General features: G+C 44.2%; 1 protein-coding gene across 10 annotated transcripts in view; it reads left to right on the top strand.

The window, feature by feature from the left end:
- The window catches only part of HDAC4 (histone deacetylase 4), a 263,373-nt gene that overhangs the window by 203,590 nt on the left and 38,359 nt on the right, over positions 1-21,424 (top strand). For all 10 annotated transcript variants that reach the window (XM_075027809.1, XM_075027810.1, XM_075027813.1 and 7 more), the window contains 4 exons: positions 135-392; positions 2,118-2,304; positions 9,020-9,153; positions 17,406-17,526. In XM_075027809.1, the coding sequence (XP_074883910.1) occupies positions 135-392; positions 2,118-2,304; positions 9,020-9,153; positions 17,406-17,526 (700 nt within the window). The remainder of the gene's footprint in view (positions 1-134; positions 393-2,117; positions 2,305-9,019; positions 9,154-17,405; positions 17,527-21,424) is intronic.

Consider the following 21,424-nt stretch of genomic DNA (forward strand, 5'->3'; position numbering starts at 1 on the left):
ACTTAGTTTATAAGATAAAAGCTATAGCTCACAATTGCTTTTTTCATGAAGCTGGTTCTTTGAGGAGAGCAGAGTGAACTTTATCTGTGATGAGTTACGTTTTATTTATCGGTTAACCTCTGGGTTGTTTCCAGATTATATCAAAACCTAATGAACCAGCTCGCCAGCATGAAAGCCACCCTGAGGAGACAGAAGAAGAGTTACGGGAACACCAAGCCCTTTTGGAGGAGCCATACAGCGATAGAGTCACAAGCCAAAAGGAGGCCCCAGGGCTGGCCAACATGGTGCAAGTGAAGCAAGAACCCATCGAGAGTGATGAGGAGGAAGCAGAGCCGCAGCAGGAGCTGGAGTCCGGGCAGAGGCAGGCTGAGCAGGAGCTGCTCTTCCGTCAGGTGAGCTTGCAAAATACCAAGTTTGGGACTTGGTTCTTTGCAGAAGATTGTTTGGTTCTTGGTAGTCACCTTATACTACTCTAGGAAGGAGAAGCTAGGGGGAACCAGCTCTTGAGGATTTGCTACGTAAAGAAACCTGCAAGTCAAATCAGTGCCATCCTTCCCTGGAGTCACCATGTCAACTCAGAAGTCCCAGGGAGAAGAATCTGGATCACCTGCACAAACGGCAGTCAATGTGTTTGCAGCCACTGAACCACTTACTCTTTGTTTCTTTGGGAAGACAAAGCATGTCTTAATGTTTTTGAGCACTAAATACTAGCAGAGGATTTTATTTTGGTTTTGTGTTTTAAAACTAATTGACTGCCCCACAGAAGGACTGGATAAGGGAAGAGGGGACGAGGTTCATTGGAGGGGGTTCCTTCTTCAGAACTAGAGATCCTAGTGACCCCAGCTGTGCTCGCTTTTGAGGGTAAACACTAGAGGCTTGTGGATTGCAGGTGATAAATCCAGTAACAGCGTAGCGTAGCATAGCATAGTCTTCCCAATTCCATGGCAGTCTCCCAAAGGATGCCTGTTGTGGTAGTGGTAATGAAGGTGAGAAGGTTACGATTCTCTTAAGGCATCAGTGCTGTGTTCATTTTTACAGCCCTTAGCACTCAGCATCTGACTGTACCTACAGCTGCGTGTAACCCCCGCACGGGATCTGCAGCCAAAAGCAAATTGCTGTAGCCAAGCCAGGGTGTAGCTCTAAGTAAATCCACAGCCCTTGGCTAGGGAGAGCAGACTGGTGCCAGGTTTGCAGTTGCAGTGTCTGTGAATGAGGTGCAAATTGGTTGCTCCCTGTAGTCATTTGCATCTCGATGCCATCTTCCTAGCACTGTGGAGCTGACTTGCCTGTCCACAGGAATGTTGCTGGCTGTTGCTCAGAGACTACATTTTCGGTTCCTTACTGAGCAGTGTTATCTTCATGACAGCACTGCCTCAAAAGATCAACACCATTACCAACCGTGCTTGTACAAAGTGGTATTTGATTTATACAGTCACATCTGAGCCACATTGCCTTAGTAGATAAATAAATAAATAAAATATAACATGCTGCTAATGATGGACCAGTGATACCGTTCCTCTGAATGTGCAGCCCCCCCCGCCCTAGTCCTGGATGCATGGTCACACCTGAGGAGTCTTAAAAATACTATGTTCTCTGCAATTATTTTGCCTCAAAGAGGAGAGGGAGTAAATAGAGGAAAAAGTAAGGTTGTTAGGCAGTGGTTGCAGTGTGGCAAGCTGGAACAGCCATCCCTCCTGACCAAGAGCGTGTCCGGCTGATGCTGTGGCTGTGCCGAGAACCAGCTCAGTTGAAAACTCCCTCTCCTGCCTGGAGTCTGGACTTCTTCCCTGGTCTGGTGCATCACACTGTTAAATACACCACTGCAGCAGTGGAGAGGCACAGGGGGAGGAAGACGTGGCCAGACCCAAGGGGAGGATGGGGCTGCTTCTGCTAATGACCCTGCCAGTGTGCACCAGCTTTAGGGCTGTGGTTTGAACGTGCTGTGCTTGCCTGACTTCGCTCTAGAAACGTGCACATCTTCATTTGCTGCACACGTGTGCGTGTGCTCATTTACCAGGAAAAGGAGGCCAAGCCTGCAAACCTTAAAAACTCTTAAAACCCCTTTTATGAAGGTACCACGCAGACTTGCAGCAACTACTTGCTTCTTTTCCCTGCAGCAAGCCCTTCTGTTGGAGCAGCAACGCATTCACCAGCTGAGAAACTACCAGGCATCGCTGGAGGCAGCTGGCATGCCCGTCTCTTTCGGAGGGCATCGGCCTCTGTCCCGTGCACAGTCCTCGCCTGCCTCGGCCACCTTCCCGATGTCTGTACAGGAGCCACCCACTAAGCCAAGGTTCACAACAGGTAACGTTTTGGGGCACTGGAAGCTGAAGCGGTGGGGCTGTCGTTACTGTTTTTTGTCTTACGTTGTGCTTTTCTGCCCTGTCTCTGCAAAGCCATCTGTTGGGGGTCTGCGTCTCAGCTGTGTTTGGGCACTCCATGGCATCCTGTCTTCTTCAAGGATAAGATTCAGTCATCTTACGCCCTGTTGTCCTGCTTGTCCCTTCCCCAGAGGGACAGACACCCTACAGTCCAGATAGAAAATAACCTGCAAAAATCAATAGAAGCATAGCACAGTACTTTAATTATATATCTCCAGAAAAAAAGGACGAGTCATATGCTGTGACAAAGCTGATTTAGATGCAAGGTGGAAAGAGGCAATGTTATTGAAAAAGGACAGCTTGCCAAATGCACTATCTGTTGGCTGTATTTTCTGCACCTTCTCCAGTCCCTGCACAATCTCACACCATAAGTTATCCACTCCGAGCTCTGTGCCAGCCTACCCCTCCTTCTGTAACACAATCTCTGCCCAGGAGTCTGTGCCCATAGGTTAGGAAAAATGAGGTGAGTTGATTATTCAAGTTGTTTTGAACAGATAAACAGACTGAAGAGTGTTTTCTTACCTGTTCAGTCTTCACCTCAAAGGAAAATTATGAGTGCAATTCCGCATTCCTCTGGTGCAAACCAGAAGTGCAAAAAAGGTATTAATCTCCCCATAAAGATGAGAGGCAAAAAATAATTGTTCTTCCCGAATCCTGACAACCAACTTTTTTCCACCAGAATCCTTTCTGTCTATTCAGTAGCCTTAGTAACATATGAAAGTTAATTTATGTGCAACTTTTCAAGTCCTCCGTTGGGTGATTAGGCGGACTTATTTTGAAGTCCGCCTTCTTCCCCAAATGTCAAACTCTATTTTGTGAATGAACATTTTGCAATGTGATGTGTGTCCTGGGAAAAGGAAGGGGAAAAAAAATCCAGAACGCCCAAGTAAGAGCAACTCATGATTTTGTTTCTCCTTCACTTATCCATTTGTTCTTATTTAACCCACACTTTTTACATCATTAAAATCAGCACTGTGAATTGGGTTTATTTTCAGGCACTGATGGTATAGTAATAGTGATATGTTAAATATGACTTTGTTCTTCAGCTGCTAGCTGCAGGGTGGGAAGCATGTGCCATCAGCTCTGTAAAAGCCCAAGCAGTATCTCATTTTTGCAAATCAGCCCTTTAAGTCTCTATTTGTTGTTAATACTGAAGCCTTTAATTTCAGCAAAACTCCGTTTCTAATGCAACCAGTTATAGCAAGATTATTCTAGATTTTGGCTTTTGCCAAGGATGCAAAGAAGGGTAGTCCCCTGGCTCACAGTCAAACCAGATGAAACTTGAGCATCTAATACACTGAGACCCAAACCTTGGCACTTTTAAAACAAGGAAGCCTGGCCCTACTTTAAGAGATTATCCATTCCTTCTCTTTCTTCCCTTCTCCTTCTCCGGTATTTAAGTTGGCTTGTCAGTCATACACAAGACTTTGAACATACAATAACATTTCCTACCAGAGGATATACGTTTGACTCAGATATGTGCCTCTAAATTTCATTTAAAATTACAGGTAACAGTAAGAATGCAAATTTTGAGAACTGTGCTGCTTTGAAAAGACACTGTTACAATTTTATGATATATTTTCCTCGGAGGCAGGGTTTAAAAAACAAAAAGGTGGCTTAAAATGAGAGGTGGAATATCACATAGCTCTTAGAGAGCACTGCACGATCCAGTGCAATGATATGAAGAATGCTTAGCATAGTTCACCTGTAAAATATCCTTTCATGGCATTTGTCCATGTTAAGACTCCAAGGGCTCGATTTTTCCATTCCCTTCTATCTTGTGCAGTTTTCTACATTTATGCTAGGTGAATGGAGGAGGGAAAACACAATTAAATTCTGTCAAGGGAGGAAGTGTTGGGCATTCACTGGCACTAATAGAAGTGCAAAGCTTAAAATGTGACACCTTTATACTAGTCCTATAACTAGTCCTTCACATAAAAGGTGAAGGACTAGTTTAACTGTCACTCTCTGCTTACCAGTGGCAGGAAAAAAGAGCCTACTACTATGGGCATGCAAGCACAGAGAGGAAAGGCAGGCATTTCAGCTGCTGAGCATGTGTGTGCGAGTTAGATTGCTCATGTTTTCTTGAAGTTGTCCAGGGTGTGTCGGAAATTGTGTTTTTGGAGGTGGATACTAAAGCTTAATCACTAGGATTGAACTATTCTTTGAAAGGCAGGAAATTAAAGTCTTGGGTATTTTTCAAAGCAAGCAGTGCTGAAGTGCATCAGGCTTCTTTTTCACTAGGGAAATCCATCTGTTTGATAAGTGGCTGCTTTGGAGACTGATCCTAACGTGATTATGCACTTTAGATTTCAGAGGAATTAAGATTTGAATTATTGTGATCATTTTGTTAGAGGGCTGGAAAAAACAAACCTCATTCAATGGCCCGAATGAAGCCAACCGTGATCACTCTAGACACGAATGTGGCTCTTAAGAGATCAGTTATTGTTCAACAGACAAAGGAATTGTTCATCACTTTCATGTTTGGGATATTATATAGAAAGCGGAAATGCTTTCTCTGGACAGAGTTAGGACCAGACAGCTTAAAATTCTGACTTTTATGTATCATTTATTTTCCTGTCTCTATCAGTGACCAGTACCTGAGACGTCAAAGGTATAGGGAGAAAACAACATAATACACCTCTCAAACATGATGTGCATTACTCCACATGAAAGTGAAAACAGTGCCCTTCCTGACTTCTTCAAGCAATCAGTTTTATGTCCTGAAGCATGACATTTAATTTTCCTTCCTACTAGCATATAAAAGAAAGCTAGTCCTTGAACTTGCCCTCGCTAGTACAAGTAGCCCCCTTGACTTTAATGAATACTTCTGCATGCACTATTCTATACACTTGAATAAGACTTCTCAGGTTAGGCCATTAATTTGCATAGCTCCAATTATCCAGTCTCTGATCTCCTGTAAAAATGGTTCCACAAATTATTCTGATGTTCTGCATTAAAGTATTTTTCATTTCTGATGAAGGCATTTATTCTCTCCTGTGCAAGGCAATATAATTATCTGAACCTCAAATCATATGTTTGTTCTGCCAAGAAAAGCGAGTTTGGTTATGCTTTAGTGCTGACCTTTAAAAGTGATTGTTCTCATGTCTTAAAAGAGTATTGCTTCCAGCACCACTTAATTTAACTTGTAATGGCCAACGTAGTTTTGTATTTTAAGCTTAAATTGGCAAGCTTTCCTTTTGTGTGTGTGTGTCTTCATCCGACTGTCCCCAACCACAGGAAGGAGCTTGGAACAGTTCCCTTCTTTCCAGTGGTTTAGTTTTTTAAAAAGAGAAACGTTGAGTGACGTGTGATTACAGTACGGAAGAACTTCATTGAGACACTACTGGTATCATTGAATCATTGGGAAAGGAGAAGCTTCATAGATCAACCAAATTCTATAAACCCCACTGTAGTGTCCCTTAACAGAGATGAGTAGGCATCCTACCACCTTTTTTCTGAAAACCTTTTCTTTAACCCCTTCATCTACCTACATGGAATAGGCTTAGTTACCAAAACACATGTTAGATGTAACACATGTATTTTAAACACGTGTAGCTTTCCAGCACTTGCAGGTGCAGATGAGGAGGTGCTCATTTGTGTGGCTGGGGATCTCACCCACAGCTACCTGTGTTTGCTCTCATTGGTGCAGCTGGCACCAAGTAGGATGAGCTGATAAATACCACTGCCTACTTCTGAGCTGACACCAAACTTCCTCCAAAAAACCTGGGAGATACCTGGCAGATCTGCTGCACTGTAGGAAGACAAGGGAAGAACAGAAGAATATAAGGTCAATGCAAAAAGCAAGTTTTTCATTTGCATTTATCTTTGGTTTGATCTGTGTTGGCTTCTGCCCTACCAGGCTCTATAGAAAACAAGACAGAGACTTTTAATCTGGCTAGGCATTGCTTTACCTATGTACCTAGAGTTGCATCATGATAGTTTTTCAGGAGTTACTACTTAAGGCTTAAAGACTTGGGGAAAACACCCTTTGAAAAGAAACTTGTAACACAGATTCACATATCAACTATTTAAATGGTCTTAGACCCCTTCCGACTTTGCAGTGCAATCAGTATAATTCACTGTCAGGTTGTGCCCAGTTCCCAAGTAGCAAAGAGTTGTTAGAGCAACAGCCTTAGGCATCATCTGGGAATCCAGGAGGTGAGCCAGAAGAGGCTGCTTAAAAGTACACTGATTGAAAATACTTGGGGTTTTTTCCACAAACTTATGAAGGTATGGCATGAGCTAGTCTCAGACTTATCTCCAGGTTGGATTGTCCTATGCAAATGAGGTGCAGCTTCTTGTTCACAGCTTCCCTATTTATATTTTACTTTTCCCATTTCCATTAGTGAAGTCTCTGATGCACTCTCCTGCCTGTGCTCCATGTGGTGTGGTTTCCATTGCCCTTCTCTTTGGCCATCATCCGAATGCCTCAATTGCATGATTTTTTAGTCCTTAGTCTCCAAGGTCAGTGCCCTCAGAGGGTGCAGGCCCCGCTGATGCCGACAGCAGAATGCCCGTGGACTGAAGGGAGCCAGGGTTGCACCCAAACAGGTCAGGAGCTATCTGAAGAATGACCTGCTGCTTGTACTTCTTTTTGCTTAAATTCAAGGCTAGTTGTTGACTGTGAATATATGTGTTGAGTAGATACGCATGCAGCTTTTGGCTTTAAATCTATAAAGCCTAGTCCCTGTAGATATGCCTGGAAATCAGAGAAGGCAGAACCACTATCCTGTCTTTAATATGAATGATTTAGCCAAACCTAATGCAGTCCCATGTGGTCTAGGAGAACATCTATATGGGGTTCTTTGGGGTAAGAAATACTTTGTCAAAATGCCTAATGTCCTCTGAAGATCAGTTTCCTTCAAAAATGAATTAACCTGAAGCCAGGTTACCGCAGAACTTCCGCTAGTTTAAGTGAACTCAGACTGGGGAGTTCTCATGGACAGCCAACCTTACCGTTGGGCTACAGCTTCTTCTCAGGTTACATTTACAGTGCTTGCCTTTGCCCAGCAGCTCCTAAGTTTGATGCTGTGAATCAAACATGGGAGACCTCTACAGAGCTTTGCAGCACAATCTTATTTAGCTGAACTTTGGCTAACCCAAAGGCAGTCAATTAACCAGTGCTCTGTTCTCTTCCTAGAACTGAATGTGGTTTGGGTTTTCTTGGGTTTTTTCTTTGCACTCACCTACAGCAAAGCGAGGAACTGCCAGATACCACCCCTAAGGCTGAATACCTGAAAGTGTCGGTGCCAGCGTTTGCCTCAGAGGTGAAAGCCGAATTTTTCAGTGGCAGAACATGCCTACACTCAGTCAAAAGGTGTGATTGCAGCCAAGCTTGGGAACATGCAGCAGCACAGCACTCAGCTCTAGGCTACGTGTCCATGTATGTTCTCAGAGTCTGGTTTCTTACAAGCCTCCTTGAACTCCATGCGGTTGCAAATTCTGCTGTTTATTGGTATTTGAACTGGCTACATGAAAGCTCCTTGAGCTGTGGTCACGTCACCCGCCGCAGCATAGGTGTGCTCGTCTGGGATTTTGGAGGAGTGATACCGGTTGGAGTGCAGACCCTTTAACGTTGGGATCTGGGAATAGCTCTTGCCTTCACTGCTAATTCAAAGGCTTTGGATTCTTGTCAAGACCTTTGATTTGCAACTTTATACTGTGCTTTCAGACAGATCTTTCTTGCAAGATACGTTACTCCTTGGGGGAAAAAAAAAAAAACCAGCCCCTTTTGTTCTGTTTTCTGGAGCTTCTGGCTGAAAGGAAGGCTAGATTTAAACATTTAACTGTGTCTTTTTTGCTTGAGTGGAAAAAAAAAGGTTCTTTTGTCACCGGGACTGCATAGCTTGGAGGACCTGCTGTTTTCCTCCAGTGGAACATTGGCTATGAAATCATAACTCCCTTTCCAAAAATGTACCCGGGCAACTCTGGAGCATGAATCAAAGTCTCCTACGCTGTTGTCATGCCATAAATACTTGGTAATGCAAGGGGATTTAGCTGCCTGACTCCCACATTCAAATGAAACAACACTGCTAAATACCTACATAACGTGCTGAATAATTGTGCCCAAGTGTGTGCTAATAGCCTTAATTAGCATGTTGTCAAATAATGTTGATGCAAAGACTTCAGCACAAACTATTTTATGAAACATAGTGCCTGCTAATGACTTATTCCTTCTGGTTTTTAATCTCAAGCCCTAGAGTCATTTTAGCAGCAATTATAAAAGTACCCAGCGGACAAGTTGCAAGTCAGTCCTCTCCTACATCACGTTCCTACACTGGCACCCCTGTACTCATACTGATGCTTTCAGTTGTCACCTCCTTCTGTCACTCTCACAACTTCAGCCTGCAGAGATGTTGGTAGCTAATTTCTTTTCCATATCCATTGTGGATTTCCAGAGGAAGTGATCGTTCCAGGTCTGGTGGTGTCTCAAAACAGCATCTTGGATTTCCATTTCTTAGAGCTCTCTGGCTCCTGGTAAAACACACAGTCTTTCTCTAGAAGTGTTCAGTTGAATATGAAGTGCTATAGTTTAAAAAAAAAAGACAAAACGGGGGGGGGGGTTCCCCCCATATATCTGGCAAACTTTTTTTTTCTGTTTTTAACTGAGAGCAATTTTGTAATCTCTGCCACAGGCCTAGTATATGACACCTTGATGCTGAAACACCAGTGTACCTGTGGAAACACAAACAGCCACCCAGAGCACGCGGGGAGGATCCAGAGCATCTGGTCACGGCTCCAGGAGACGGGTCTCCGTGGCAAGTGTGAGGTAATAAAAATACCAGCGAAGGGGGGGTGAGGTGGTGGGCCTGGGAGAAAGGGAGCATTTGGATTTGTCTGGCTGATTCAGCTGCTGGATTATGAGCATTTTGGGCAGCTGATTGCTGTTTTGGATGATAGCATAAATCCCGAACCTGCAGCTCGGGCTGTTGACTGCTACCTGGATGTGCAAACTTTATACTGCATTCTGGCTTGAAATTTTTATAGCTCCAGCTGTTGGCAATGTTTTGCCATATGTGGCATAAATTTAATCCATTCTGAGATGACTGCATATGCTCGTGTGTGTGTGTCTGTCAGGAGTACTTTTCTAGCAATCTGATTTCATTGCATTGCAATGACTGTTAGAAATTCCATGAAATGTTGGAGAATGCTCTTGCCTGATGTTGCAGTGAAGCTGCTTCTGTAATTTTCTGTCCTATTCCCTATAAACTGGAAGTCCCTACCAAGCGTTGGATTTTGAAGCAGCCAAAGATAAGAGCACAACATAAAGTAACCGTTATTTGTTATCACTCCAATCATAACAACAAAAGCTGTGGAGCAACAAGTCTGTATTTCTGTGGTTTAATAACTTTTTTAATACTTTTTGATAAATAATGGTCAACCTATAGTGAAGATACTGTAAAAAGAATGGGGGCAGGAGGATGTAACTAAGCGCTATTCCATCACAAGAGGTTAAATTAACTTTATTGGACATATATATATTTTAAGAGTAAGGCAAACCAAGAGAAACGCTTAGATACTAAAATACAAAGACTAATGATTAAGAATAGTGATTAATAATAATTATTATTCATAACTAGTAGCAGTGATGATAAATTAACTGTAGTTTGTGTTCATCAGTTTGTTGAGCATTGGAGGGGACTGAATCACACAGTATATTTGAGTTACGTCAGCACCTGGCTAGAAATATTTTCTGAGCAATCAGAAGAGACATCCACGTGGTGGCAGCATTGCCATTGGCTAAAGTTCCCCGTCGTACCCTTATTTATCCCTGAAGAGAGCAAGGAAGAACTTCAAACCTGTTTCTGTCTATGGAGACCCATTTAATTGAGTTCTGGGATTATTATTTGGGACCAAAAACCAAGTACCCCACTGCTGTCTAGCTCCTCTGTTTAGAAGCAGGAGTTAATTGTGCAGTGCTAATTGCTTTGTCTACTATATTTGTGTTACAGATGTTCTCTAATGTGTAACTTCTTCAGTGTATGATCCTAGGCAACTGGGTTTTCCTTAATTTGGTATTTTCAGTTGCTCTCACAATTGAATTTGTTCTTGATGCTCACCTGCTTTCCACCTGTGTTTCCCGTCTGACCATTGGTGAAATTCAACCTCATCTTGACTATTCCTTTTTCTGAAAATGATAACTATGTGATGTTAGCTTCCTGCCTCAATTCCAGTGTTTTCTTCTCTGATGGCTTTCTTACGCCATTTCAGCATAACCAGATGCTCTAATTGCACTTGCTTCTTTCTCTAGTTACCTTTCCTCTTCCTTTACCCCCACTGTCTACTAGTCCTGCCCAGACCTGCGTTAAAGTTTCCTTCTTTATCTTAACTTTTCTCAGGGGCTTGATGGGCACAACCTTTCCCTGTTTCTCCATCTCCTTCCTATGTCCTCACTTCACTCTTCTGTTCTTGATAGGGTGTTTTCTGGAGCCAGTCGTTCACTTTCCGTTGTCCTTGAAAAGATGTCATTCTTTTCCACGTTCCAAAGCCATTTGATCACTTCCCTGCCCTTCAGAGTCTTTCTGAAGCTCCTCAGTTGGAACCTGTCTATCAGTGAGCAGAGTGGAGAGCAATCAATATAGGGGTTTCCTTCAGTGAAGATTACCTTCACATCAGGTACACTTGCATGGCAAGGGGATAGTTTTTTAGACACAAGTGATCTCTGCTGCTAGGTTGGAGCATGAGCGTGAGCTGTTGACATTGCCTGGGATGGACTTGTCTCCTTACCACAAGGACAGGAATGCTGTAGACTCAACATGTAGAAAGCTTAATTCTGTGGGACATATTCCATGATAGGACTGATTTAGAAGGAATTTTGGAGTCTGACCTAATAATTATACTTACTTTCAATAATTACATTACTTTTTCAAATCCCTGTTGCCTTTTGATGACACCAAGCTGAGTGGTGCGGTTGACACACCTGAGGGCCAGAATGCCATTCAGAGGGACCTGGACAAGCTCAAGACATGGGCTCATGTGAAACTCATGAGGTTCAACAAGGCCAAGTCCAAGGTCCTGCACCTGGGTCGGGCCAACCCCTGGTATCAATACAGGCTGGGGATGAAGGGATTGAGAGAAGGACGTGGGGGTACTGGTGGATGAAAAGCTGGACATGAGCTGGCAATGTGCACTTGCAGCCCAGAAAGCCAACCGTATCCTGGGCTGCCTCCAAAGCAGTGTGGGAGGTGATTCTGCCCCTCTGCTTGGCTCTGGCGAGACCCAACCTGGAGCACTGCATCCAGCTCTGGGGTCCCCAGCACAACAGACGTAGACCTGTTGGAGTGAGTCCAGAGAAGGGCCACAAAAATGATCAGAGGGATGGAACACCTCTCCTATGAAGAAAGGCTGAGAGAGTTGGGGTTGTTCAGCCCAGAGAAGAGAAAGCTCTGGGGAGACCTTATAGTGGCCTTTCAGTACTTAAAGGGGGCTTATAAGGAAGATGGGGACAAACTTTTTAGTAGGGCCTGTAGCGATAAGACAAGGGGTAATGGTTTTAAACTAAAAAGAGGGTAGATTCAGGCGAGACGTAAGGAAGACATTGTTTACAGTGAGGGTGTTGAAACACTGGCACAGGTTGCCCAGAGAGGTGGTAGACGCCCCATCCCTAGAAACATTCAAGGTCAGGTTGAACGGGGCTCTGAACAACCTGATCTAGTTGAAGATGTCCCTGCTCATTGCAGGGGGGGGTGGACTAGGTGGCCTTTAAAGGTCCCTTCCAACCCAAACCATTCTATGATTCTATAATGTTGAAGCTCCATGCAGGACAGCATGAGCTGTGCCTTCTATCCCCACCCGCAGTAGTGTGTGTGATGTGCAAAACTTTAACAGAGCTGTTTATATGAGGATGGTGATGCAGCCTGTTATGTATCTACAATTTTTTTATGGATTATAACTCGTCCATCTGCATAGCAGCCCTATAGGCACTGGAAAGGAGGAGGTGAATATTTTCAGAATTAGTACTAGGTCTGCAGTGAGTCAGCAGCAACACCTGGATTATAGCACTCGGAAATTTGCTAGGCTGTACCCTTAATTTTTTGCTGAGCTCCTGTTTTATTCTATCTTATTTTTTTTAGCTGTTCTTGCTGACATACACATCTGTGCATGCTCTTTTTTATCTTCACTGTTGCAGGTCTGTTGTCCCTGTGCCTCAGACATTATGAGCCAGTTCACTAAGCCCAAGGGCCTGATGTGAAAATTGTTTGTGATTAGGTGGTTTAATCCATTTCTTACAACTCATATTTGTAAAAGGACAGTTTGAACTTTGACGTTTCCGTATCCTCATGTTTGCCCTTCCTTCTTTAACAGCCCTTTGCTGTGGTCCGGGTGTGGGTATAGTTTGATCCTGTTGGTTGCAAGTAGTTGCTCGACATGGATTAAAAACACAGCGCCCTGCATAGTAAATAATCCTATGCACACTGTGTGGGATCAGACGAGACTCTGCTGGATCCCTGTTCTCTTCCAGAAGGAGTTTAACAGCTCTCATTCTCCCCCACGACTGCACACTGAAAATAAATCCCAGCTCTGCTTTCTCATGCAAGCTCAAACAATTCTCAGTGTCTGTCTCCTGGAAATTTTCTTTTGGTGTTTCTGTTGCACACATGCCCCAAGCCAGAAAAGGGCTCGCAGATAAATATTTTTATCATGCATGCTAACAAATACTTGCTTTGAAATTTCAGAACTGAACTAAGTGAAAACCTGTTTTCATCAGGCAGCTGAGAGGCTCCCAGACAACCTGCCAAGTGCTGAGTTCCTACCATTTCTCTCAGAGGCAATAGAAGTGATCCAGAAGGGGCACAAATATTTTTAGAACAGAAAGAAAACACATCGCTTCTTCCCCCGCCTCTCATTTTTCAGCAGTGAAACAGATACGTATTTGCTAAAGTTGTCCAAAAAACATTTTACATCCAGCTGAGGGGAAAATGTGTGCCAGATTTGCGGTGTGATAGGTAAGAGTCTGGCAGGGTCGCGCAAGTTTTAAAGATGACCTTTTGCAGTGAAAGCAGTTGTCCAAACTTAACGACAGCTGCGGTTTAGAATATTGCTTGTTTAATTAAGTTAGCTTTATAAAATATGGCAATTACTCTGGTGTACATTCAGAATTTAAAAGCAACAATTATACTAATTGAGGCAATCTCAATAAAAGACTCTACCCCCCAAACGAAAACCCGCAATCACAGTATAGAGTAATCCTCCCAGCCTTCATCAAGAGCATGAGGAAATCAATAGGTTTTGCTGTGTGTTTTTGGAGGTAATCAAATCCCTGGGCTGCTTGACCAGGATGGGGAAGAATGAGTTCCTCAAGCAGGGTTCGTCTCCAAGCACATCTTGGCAGCAATCCTGCGTTGTTTAAAGCATGAGGACTGTTAGCTGAAGGTTAATTGCAGCTGTGGAGGACTGACATGAAAAACCAGACCCAGGGCTGGGCCACCTGTAAGAGCAGAGCCGTGTCCCCGGCGTTCTGGGCACAGCATTGGGCAGGTGTCTGGTTGGAGTGCAGGATGGGTCCAGGTGGTGAAGCCTCTGGAAAGCTGCTCCATGCCAAGGTTTCCTATCGCAAAGCAGCGAGGACATGCGGGAGGTGGTGGCGGTGGTGCCTGGGAAGTCAGTCTCTGGAGAGAAACTAAAGCTACGTTCCTGGCTTTTGGGGGCCTTTTTGGGGCCACAGTTGGAAGAAGATCTGGCTTGCGGTCTCTCAAGATTCATACCCTGTCCTTTTGAAACATCATGGGGTGAAAGGGTGAATAAAATGCAAACTAAGAGGCTAGCAGCAAGGTTTTTTGTTCAAAATGCAAAGGAAAAGGTGGCTCCAAGGAAATGGAGGAAGAGCGTGGAATGACGTGTATAAAGCAGTAGGAGAGCAGGGGTGGTGTGGCATTGCAAAGGTCAGGTTTCGTGCAGAGGCACGAAGGAGACGGGGTAAAGGGCCAACTAGTTCATCAGGGTTAAGAAGCCAACTCTTGAGCTGAAAAGCCAGTGTTTAGCAGCCAGGAAGGAGGTTAGACAAGGGGCGGGGGGAGGTAATATGGAGTGAGCAAGGTCAGCAGGCAATGCGAAGCCTCAAAGATAAGAATATCATAAGATGAGGGCTCTTAGAAAGTGAAGAACTGCTCAAATTAAAAGCATGCATGGCAGGCTGAGCTGTAGACTGAGATACAAGTTGTGATGGGTCTGGAAACAAGAGTGAGGGATTTGTTGTGTTCTCTAACTTTGTTTGGGGGGGGGTTGAATTCATTTTCTTGGTGTCTTCGGTTAGAGCCAAGGACAAAGCTTGTGGTGCATGAACTGGGAGATGAGAAAGGTGCAAAAGCCTCTGGAGCATAATCCTTTCTAACCAGGCAATGTTTGCTATGACATATGTATTCGTTTCAGTAAATAGTAGCTTTTTCCTTGAATGTGTTTTACTTGCAGCACAGAAGGAAGTTCTCCATCCACTCGTAGTTTCTATTCAGATACGGGTGTCATGTGGAGGGGAGGGTGGTGTTGATACCCTCCTAAACAGCATGGAGCTTGGATGTCTTGCTAGGGCCACCTACTTTAAATGAGAGCATCCCTTCTCCATCCTGGTGAGCTGAAGACGTTCGCATCCGCGGAGTATCTGACACGTTATTTCAACAGGCTGCTGTTCTTCTGGTGTCTTTACATAACGCCAAGAAATACAAAATGCTATTTCTGTACGTCCCCTAAATGTAGCAGCTGAAAATGGGTCAGTACGTCTTGTTCAAAGGAAAAAAGTTGGCATATGGGTGAGAGGGAAGCTGTAAAAGCCTGTAAGGGGGGACTGAGGCAGGCTTACCATGAACAAAAAAGGAAGACAGGATAAAAGTTCAAGGGGGATTTGCCAGATATTTCCATCCCTTCTGGGTCTAGCATTTTTGTGATTATTGCCTCTTTAATGGGATGCTTTATTTTTGCCTCATCATTAACCTCAGGAAACCTAGGTGGTTGAGCAGAGCACAGAGAAAATGAAAAAGGAACTGGAGAGCAGAAATGCCAAAATTAGGAGAGGCAGAGTGCACGAGCACTCCTGCCGTGCTTTGATTTCTGCTGCCTTATGCCTCAAATGGTTTTACAAAGCGATTTCCTGTGTGCTTTGCAACACGTGATGGAGGCTTATGCTGAACATTTGAGACCAAAAAAATCCCTCAGAGTTTGTTCTGCGGACCGTGCTTCAGAGGTGGAGGTCCTGGAGTCCCCATGCCCCCAGCACACTCCGCCCTGGGATGCTCCGGCTGGGCCAGGCTGCAGCCCAAGATGGTGGTGCGGTGCAAAAGCAGTCCCTGCTTGGCTGGAAATGCCGATGCCTGTGAAGCATCTTCTCTGTAGCACTCTCCTGCAAAGTAAGCGAGCAACACACGGCAGTGCTTTCTGAACGGCAGCAGCTCTCAGGAGCGTGAGGCACAGTTTGACCTTCTCTTCAGAACAAGTTTTCCCTTTGAAAGTCTATTCTTTTTAGGAGTGTGATTTCTTTTTTTCCCCCCCTTTCTTTTTTTAAGCTGTCCTTTTTTTGTTGTTGTTGTTGCTCTCATTAGAAATTCTGCTTCTCCAGGAACGTGCAAGTCTTAAAAAAGTGCCTGGCTTCAACGAAGCCAAGGTGAAGGCTGTGCAGGAGGTGGTGCATGCAATCCTGCGTGGGCTGTGCAGCAGGGTGCTCGTTGCTGAGGCTTGCGTTTTGGGTGACCTTGGGACTCTACAAGAGGCTTTCAGAGCCTTCCAACATTTTGCTCTTAACTATTTATATTTTAGTATTACTATTGCAGAGGGGAATAATAATGCTGTCATTCCTTCTGTAGGAAACAACCCCCCCCCCCAAAGTGACAACTTCTTTTAAAGTGTTTTAGTCCAAATCACGACAAAAAATCATGAAGTAATTCTAAGCCATATAAAATACTACTTTTTTTTTTTTTTGACGGGGGGTAGTGCGTGCGTGTTTCTGAAGCAAAGCAATCCTCATTTCTAAATAACTCCTTCCCCTCTCTCATGGCCACCTCTCAGCTTACCCCCAACCTCAGCACTTTCTCGACTCACTGCATATTTCCTCTGCCAACATTTCGGAGGCAGCTGCAAGCTCCCAGTTAAAAAGGTGAGGTGTTTTTTCCACTGCCAGGAGTTGGTGGCCTTCTCTGGTATATCCCCCCCAGCGCCGTCTGCCTTCTGGGGAGCATTCTTTCCTGTGCAAGAGGCCACGGCATGGTCCTTGTATGACCAAGATTTAGCATCTCCAAGTAGCACTTTGTTCTTACAAACCTATTTTCCATGGCAAATGGGTGATGGCAACAAAAGGTATGCCCCAAAGGTATACTAGACCCCTATGATAAAAAAGGCCGAAAGATCCCCAATTTGTAAAATGTGAAGCTGGGTCCTTCTGACATCAGTAAAAGCTTTGCCGTGGTCTTCAGTGAAGCCACGGTTTTGACTTCGGTGTGCATCTGCCCTCCTGGGTTTTGGCTGGCAACAAAAGCAGGGATGAGCATCTTTGCTACAGTACTTCCAGCTCAACCTGCATCATCGTATAAGAAAAGAATTTGCAACAGTTTGAATCTCATGGAATTTCTGAGATGAGTTTTAGAGCAGAAGGTTTGTAACTGACCCTTAATTGCTCAAAGGTTCAGTTTGGAAAGTGGTGTGTTTGGGAGAATTTTTTAGGTTAGCTTAATAATCATGGTGGGGATGTGTCAGGGTGGTTTGGGGGGATGCGTTTTTCAACAGTAAATCACTTTATAATGGCTTATAACTGAAATCCTGAATATTCAGTAGTTGAGCAATACCTGTGTGATTTAGCCAGTGCTCTGCAGTAATATTTTTAAAACACACAAAAATCTAAACATGGCTTTACATGTCAAGCTAATATTTGGAATAAGAGATTAAACCAAAAGCTGTCTTACAATTCATTTTTTCACATAAGAAACCATTTTAGTTTTTTGCTTGCTATCTTTACAATTTGCTAAGGAAAAAGAAAAGTTCTTCGAAGAGATTTAAGCAGTTGATCAGTGATTTCATCACTCCTTTTCTTTCCTCTTTCAGTGCATTCGTGGAAGAAAAGCAACTCTAGAAGAGCTGCAGACAGTTCACTCAGAAGCCCATACACTGCTGTACGGCACAAACCCTCTGAACCGACAGAAACTGGACAGCAAGAAACTTCTAGGTATTGTTGCTGGGGGACAGAGGAGGGTGTCCCTTTCCGACCTCCAGCTCTCCCACTACTGTCCTCAGCCCTTGCTCTGGCAAACAATTAGCAGTAGCAGTATGAAAGGGGGGACATGGGGCTCCCTCCATCCTCAGCTCTGGGCAGTTCCCAAGAGGATTCTTCCCACTTCCATTCAACGTCTGCTTGAGAGCGCTACAAGACATATCTCCCTTTCTTCAGGTAGATCCCTAAACCCTAGATAGCGAAACTTCCTTTATTTGATGTCTTCAAAACCTTAAACGAGGTTTCCCTGAGGAGGAAAGGTAATTCAGACGTTTTATTTTATCCTTGGACACTCTTCTCTGCATGTTAGAAAGTTATCCGTTGCTAGGTAAGAGCTGGAATACCCTCCTAAGGACCTGGATCTGCAGCACCAACCAGCTGCATAGACATCAACAAATAGCTGGCAGTTTTGTATGGGTAATTGGCAGTTTTGTATGGGTAATCTGCAAGAGAGATGCATAAGCCTCTTAGATAGTCTTACATTTGTTTAATTTGGAGTAAGATTTTTATCCCCTTCACTGGGGACTGGATCTTCCTGAAACAGGGCTGCATCTGTCGTAAAATATAGACATTTTCCCCTGCAAAAAATCTAGGAGATGGTTGTTAAGATAACCAACCCCCCCATAGCAACCAAACCACACTGATTTTAACACCTTACCTCCATGGAGACATCATCTTCTCCCTTTACTTTCTGCCTTTCTGCAGTAGTAGGTGATAGGCTGGAGGGGCAGTTTGGCAAGTTCTCACATGGGGATCCGCGAAAAGACAGTTCTGGAACCTAGAAGCTGAGAAAGTTTATTTGGGGATTAGCTTGACTTTGGATGATATAAAAAGAGGATTAACTTGATGGCCTGCATGATGTAGTAGTCACAGCAAAAGAGCTGGAAAGATTTTGCAACATATTCAGTATGTACATTAGATCCCCAAAGAGGAAAGCTATTAGCCAGTTGTTTAAACATGCAATTAGCACAGTATTTATAGCTAACTTACCACCTCTTTAAAACCCAGAGAAACGAAAAGTAGACACCTCTGGCTGAATGATAGCACAATTAGTATGTAAAGTTTAAAGAATTTATGATGTCATATCCTTGGTAGTGTAAAATTCTCACTTTGCGTAAGGCGTATCCACCAGTCCAAAGAAACAGTGTGTAAATCTTCCCCGGTAGATCTGAGAAGGCTCCTCGTTTGCAGTTGCACCACCTTCATGTTGACTGATTTCTCTGCAATTTCTTGAACCATAGCGTTGAAGGTGCGTGAGGACGTGTGTCCTGACTATCTGCTGCGGTGGGATCCAGGCAGTCCTCCAGCATCTGACCTGTTGGCTTCACCAGCCTGCAGCAGGCAGGATTAACACCCTGCCTCTGGCAGTGGTCATCATCTACATGGAGGGGCTGAGCAGGCAGTGGGTCACCTAAACCCCCTCTCCTTTCAGCGACAGCCCTTGCAAGATATGTTTTTAGCCTGGACTGTGATAACACTGAGTGTTTCAAGCTCATTCAAATGTCAGATCCTCTTGAGATGCTTTTTGTTCCCCCTTTGACTCTTGGCACAATCTATGTCAATAGTTCCACAGATACATTTGGAGATACAAACAGTTTGTTTAGTTAATATTGGATTTGGGGATACCCAGGTTTTGCTGAACCATTCCTGGTGGCCTGTTTAGAGAAACTGAAGGAGGAGAAACTCTTGCTCTGCCTGTGTGTACTTAAGCAGTTTTGCTGTGTGTTCCCCATGTCTTTAATCACTCATTTTATAATGTCTGTAGAGATCAAGATTATTCCTATAGTGAAGAGAAATTATTCTAATACCTGAGGGTATTCCGATGCAAAATGTTGCCTGTTTGGGTGTAATTTGCAAAGAAGACGGAGTTGTCAAAGAGCTGCAACCATAGGCAGAAGGTCAGGTCCCCAGGATCTCCATTAGGAAGGGCTTTCCAGTAGCTCTTAGCTGAGCTTAGACCTTGTTTCCTAAACCCACTTGGCACCATTTTAGCCTTGAGCTGCTAGCAGGGGGACTTGCTGCCAGCTCGCCTGACCATCTTTGCCCAGTCAGCAGTGGACTGCCTCTTCCTGCTGCCTGGTTGTCCTCCCATTGCACGCCCTCCCATGCACGGGCCGCAACTGGCACTGACACTCGTGCCGAGCACCAAGCTTGGAGGAAGAGCAAACAGCTTCACTGTTCAGCGTGGCTGCCAGTCATCTCACCAGGGCAGGAGAAAAATAAGCTGACAGCTTGACAGCCAGGGGTCCGGAAGGACAGCACGGTGAGCCAAAATGACAAGAGGAGTGAGCCTGGCTGGGATGTCTGCATAGCACCCAGGGAGAAGTTCTCCTTTGGGACCAGGGCAGGAGGAGCAATGCTGGCCCTAAAACCAGTTTGTTAACTTGATGGCTTCCACAGTGCTGGACCTGAGGAAGCATTAAGAGCCACTGATGTGTTGAGAAAACCTCCCTCAAAAAACTCGGAGTGCACGTTTATGTATAGAGGTGAACAAGCCTGTAAGCAGCCCCGTCTTCAGCCATCCTCTCCTGTTGAGAGTTTAAAAGGCTTTTAAGTTTACAAAACAGCTTTGTGGGGTTCTTCTAAATATGTTAGAGCATAAATGTATGGCAGGTTTGAAGTCTGAGACCAAAGCTTTGTGTGAGGCTCACATATGCAAATAGAAGTTTGTTAGACCTGAGTGTCTTGACATGTGAACGGCTCTGGTGGCTGACTCCGTATAAACTCTTTGCCTTTGATATGTCTATGAAGAAGAAAAAGCATGAGAAACCTCAGCCTAAAAGGAAGAGCTTGTAAAGCTGGGAGATGAAAACATGGGATGTTTCCTTTTAAGCTTCTGCAAATGATAAGGGGGATGTCCCTTCATCTGGCAGTTCTTTAGGAGAAAGCAGGAAGGGGGTAAATAGTTCCTTTTTTTCAGAATTGTAAGCAGGCGTCATTGTGGCACTGCTGATTACTTTTCCTTCTACAGTTGTCCTGTAGTTCGTTACTGCTGAACCTTACTCCTTTCTCACAGAGTGCCCTTCTTCACACGTGTAGAAGAGACTTGCAGCGGAAGCCCATCACTGATGTCAAAGTTACTTTCCCCAGAGGACCCGGAGCATAACAAAGATTTGCTGTGCTGTATTTTATCAGGCGGGTTTGAAGGTGGTGGCCTTCAAGGCAGGTTGCATAACTCTACCCCTGGAAGTGTTGCTAAAGCCCTTGAAAGTCTGAGGAGGAAAAATATGAATCCATCTCTCATTTGACAGTGTAAAGCTTTGGAACCTGTTGAACAAGTTTAAACTTAGGCACATAAGGCTGCTTTTAATTTGTGGAGAGCAATCATAAATTGTTGTCAAGAAGATAAATATCGAAATAATGGGTGGATTAGCAGTGAAAGATGTGACAGGAGGTCCAAGGCAGGATGATCCAAGAACTTTCATGTGGATCTAATCAAAGAGTGAATCTCGCTGTGCACTCAGATTAATAATACAGATGCATTAACTCCTCTTTCAGTCGCAGGGGTAACGTATGTGTCTGCAATGCATTTGACACCAGCATGGTCCTCAGTAATGTCTGTCTGCTGTCATGGCTAATTCACACTCTACAAAGCTGGTAGTTAGCATTTAAGGGAATTAATTCTTTCACTATAGACATGACCAGAACAAGAACCTGGTTTGGTGGGGGGAAAAAAACCTCAACCCAGTTTATTTCACTGTTAGCTTTCATTAACTTTAAATAAGTCTCAAGTAAATGAATCTTGGGCAACGTACTCCAGATCTGTTACAGTGTCTGCATGCACATATCTCCTTCTGCCTGTTTGCCTGTGGTGCGTAGACATGGTGTACAAGTCATACACGTTAGGGTGGTG

This window comes from Buteo buteo, chromosome 5 (assembly GCF_964188355.1).
Source record: "Buteo buteo chromosome 5, bButBut1.hap1.1, whole genome shotgun sequence".
NCBI lineage: Eukaryota > Metazoa > Chordata > Aves > Accipitriformes > Accipitridae > Buteo > Buteo buteo.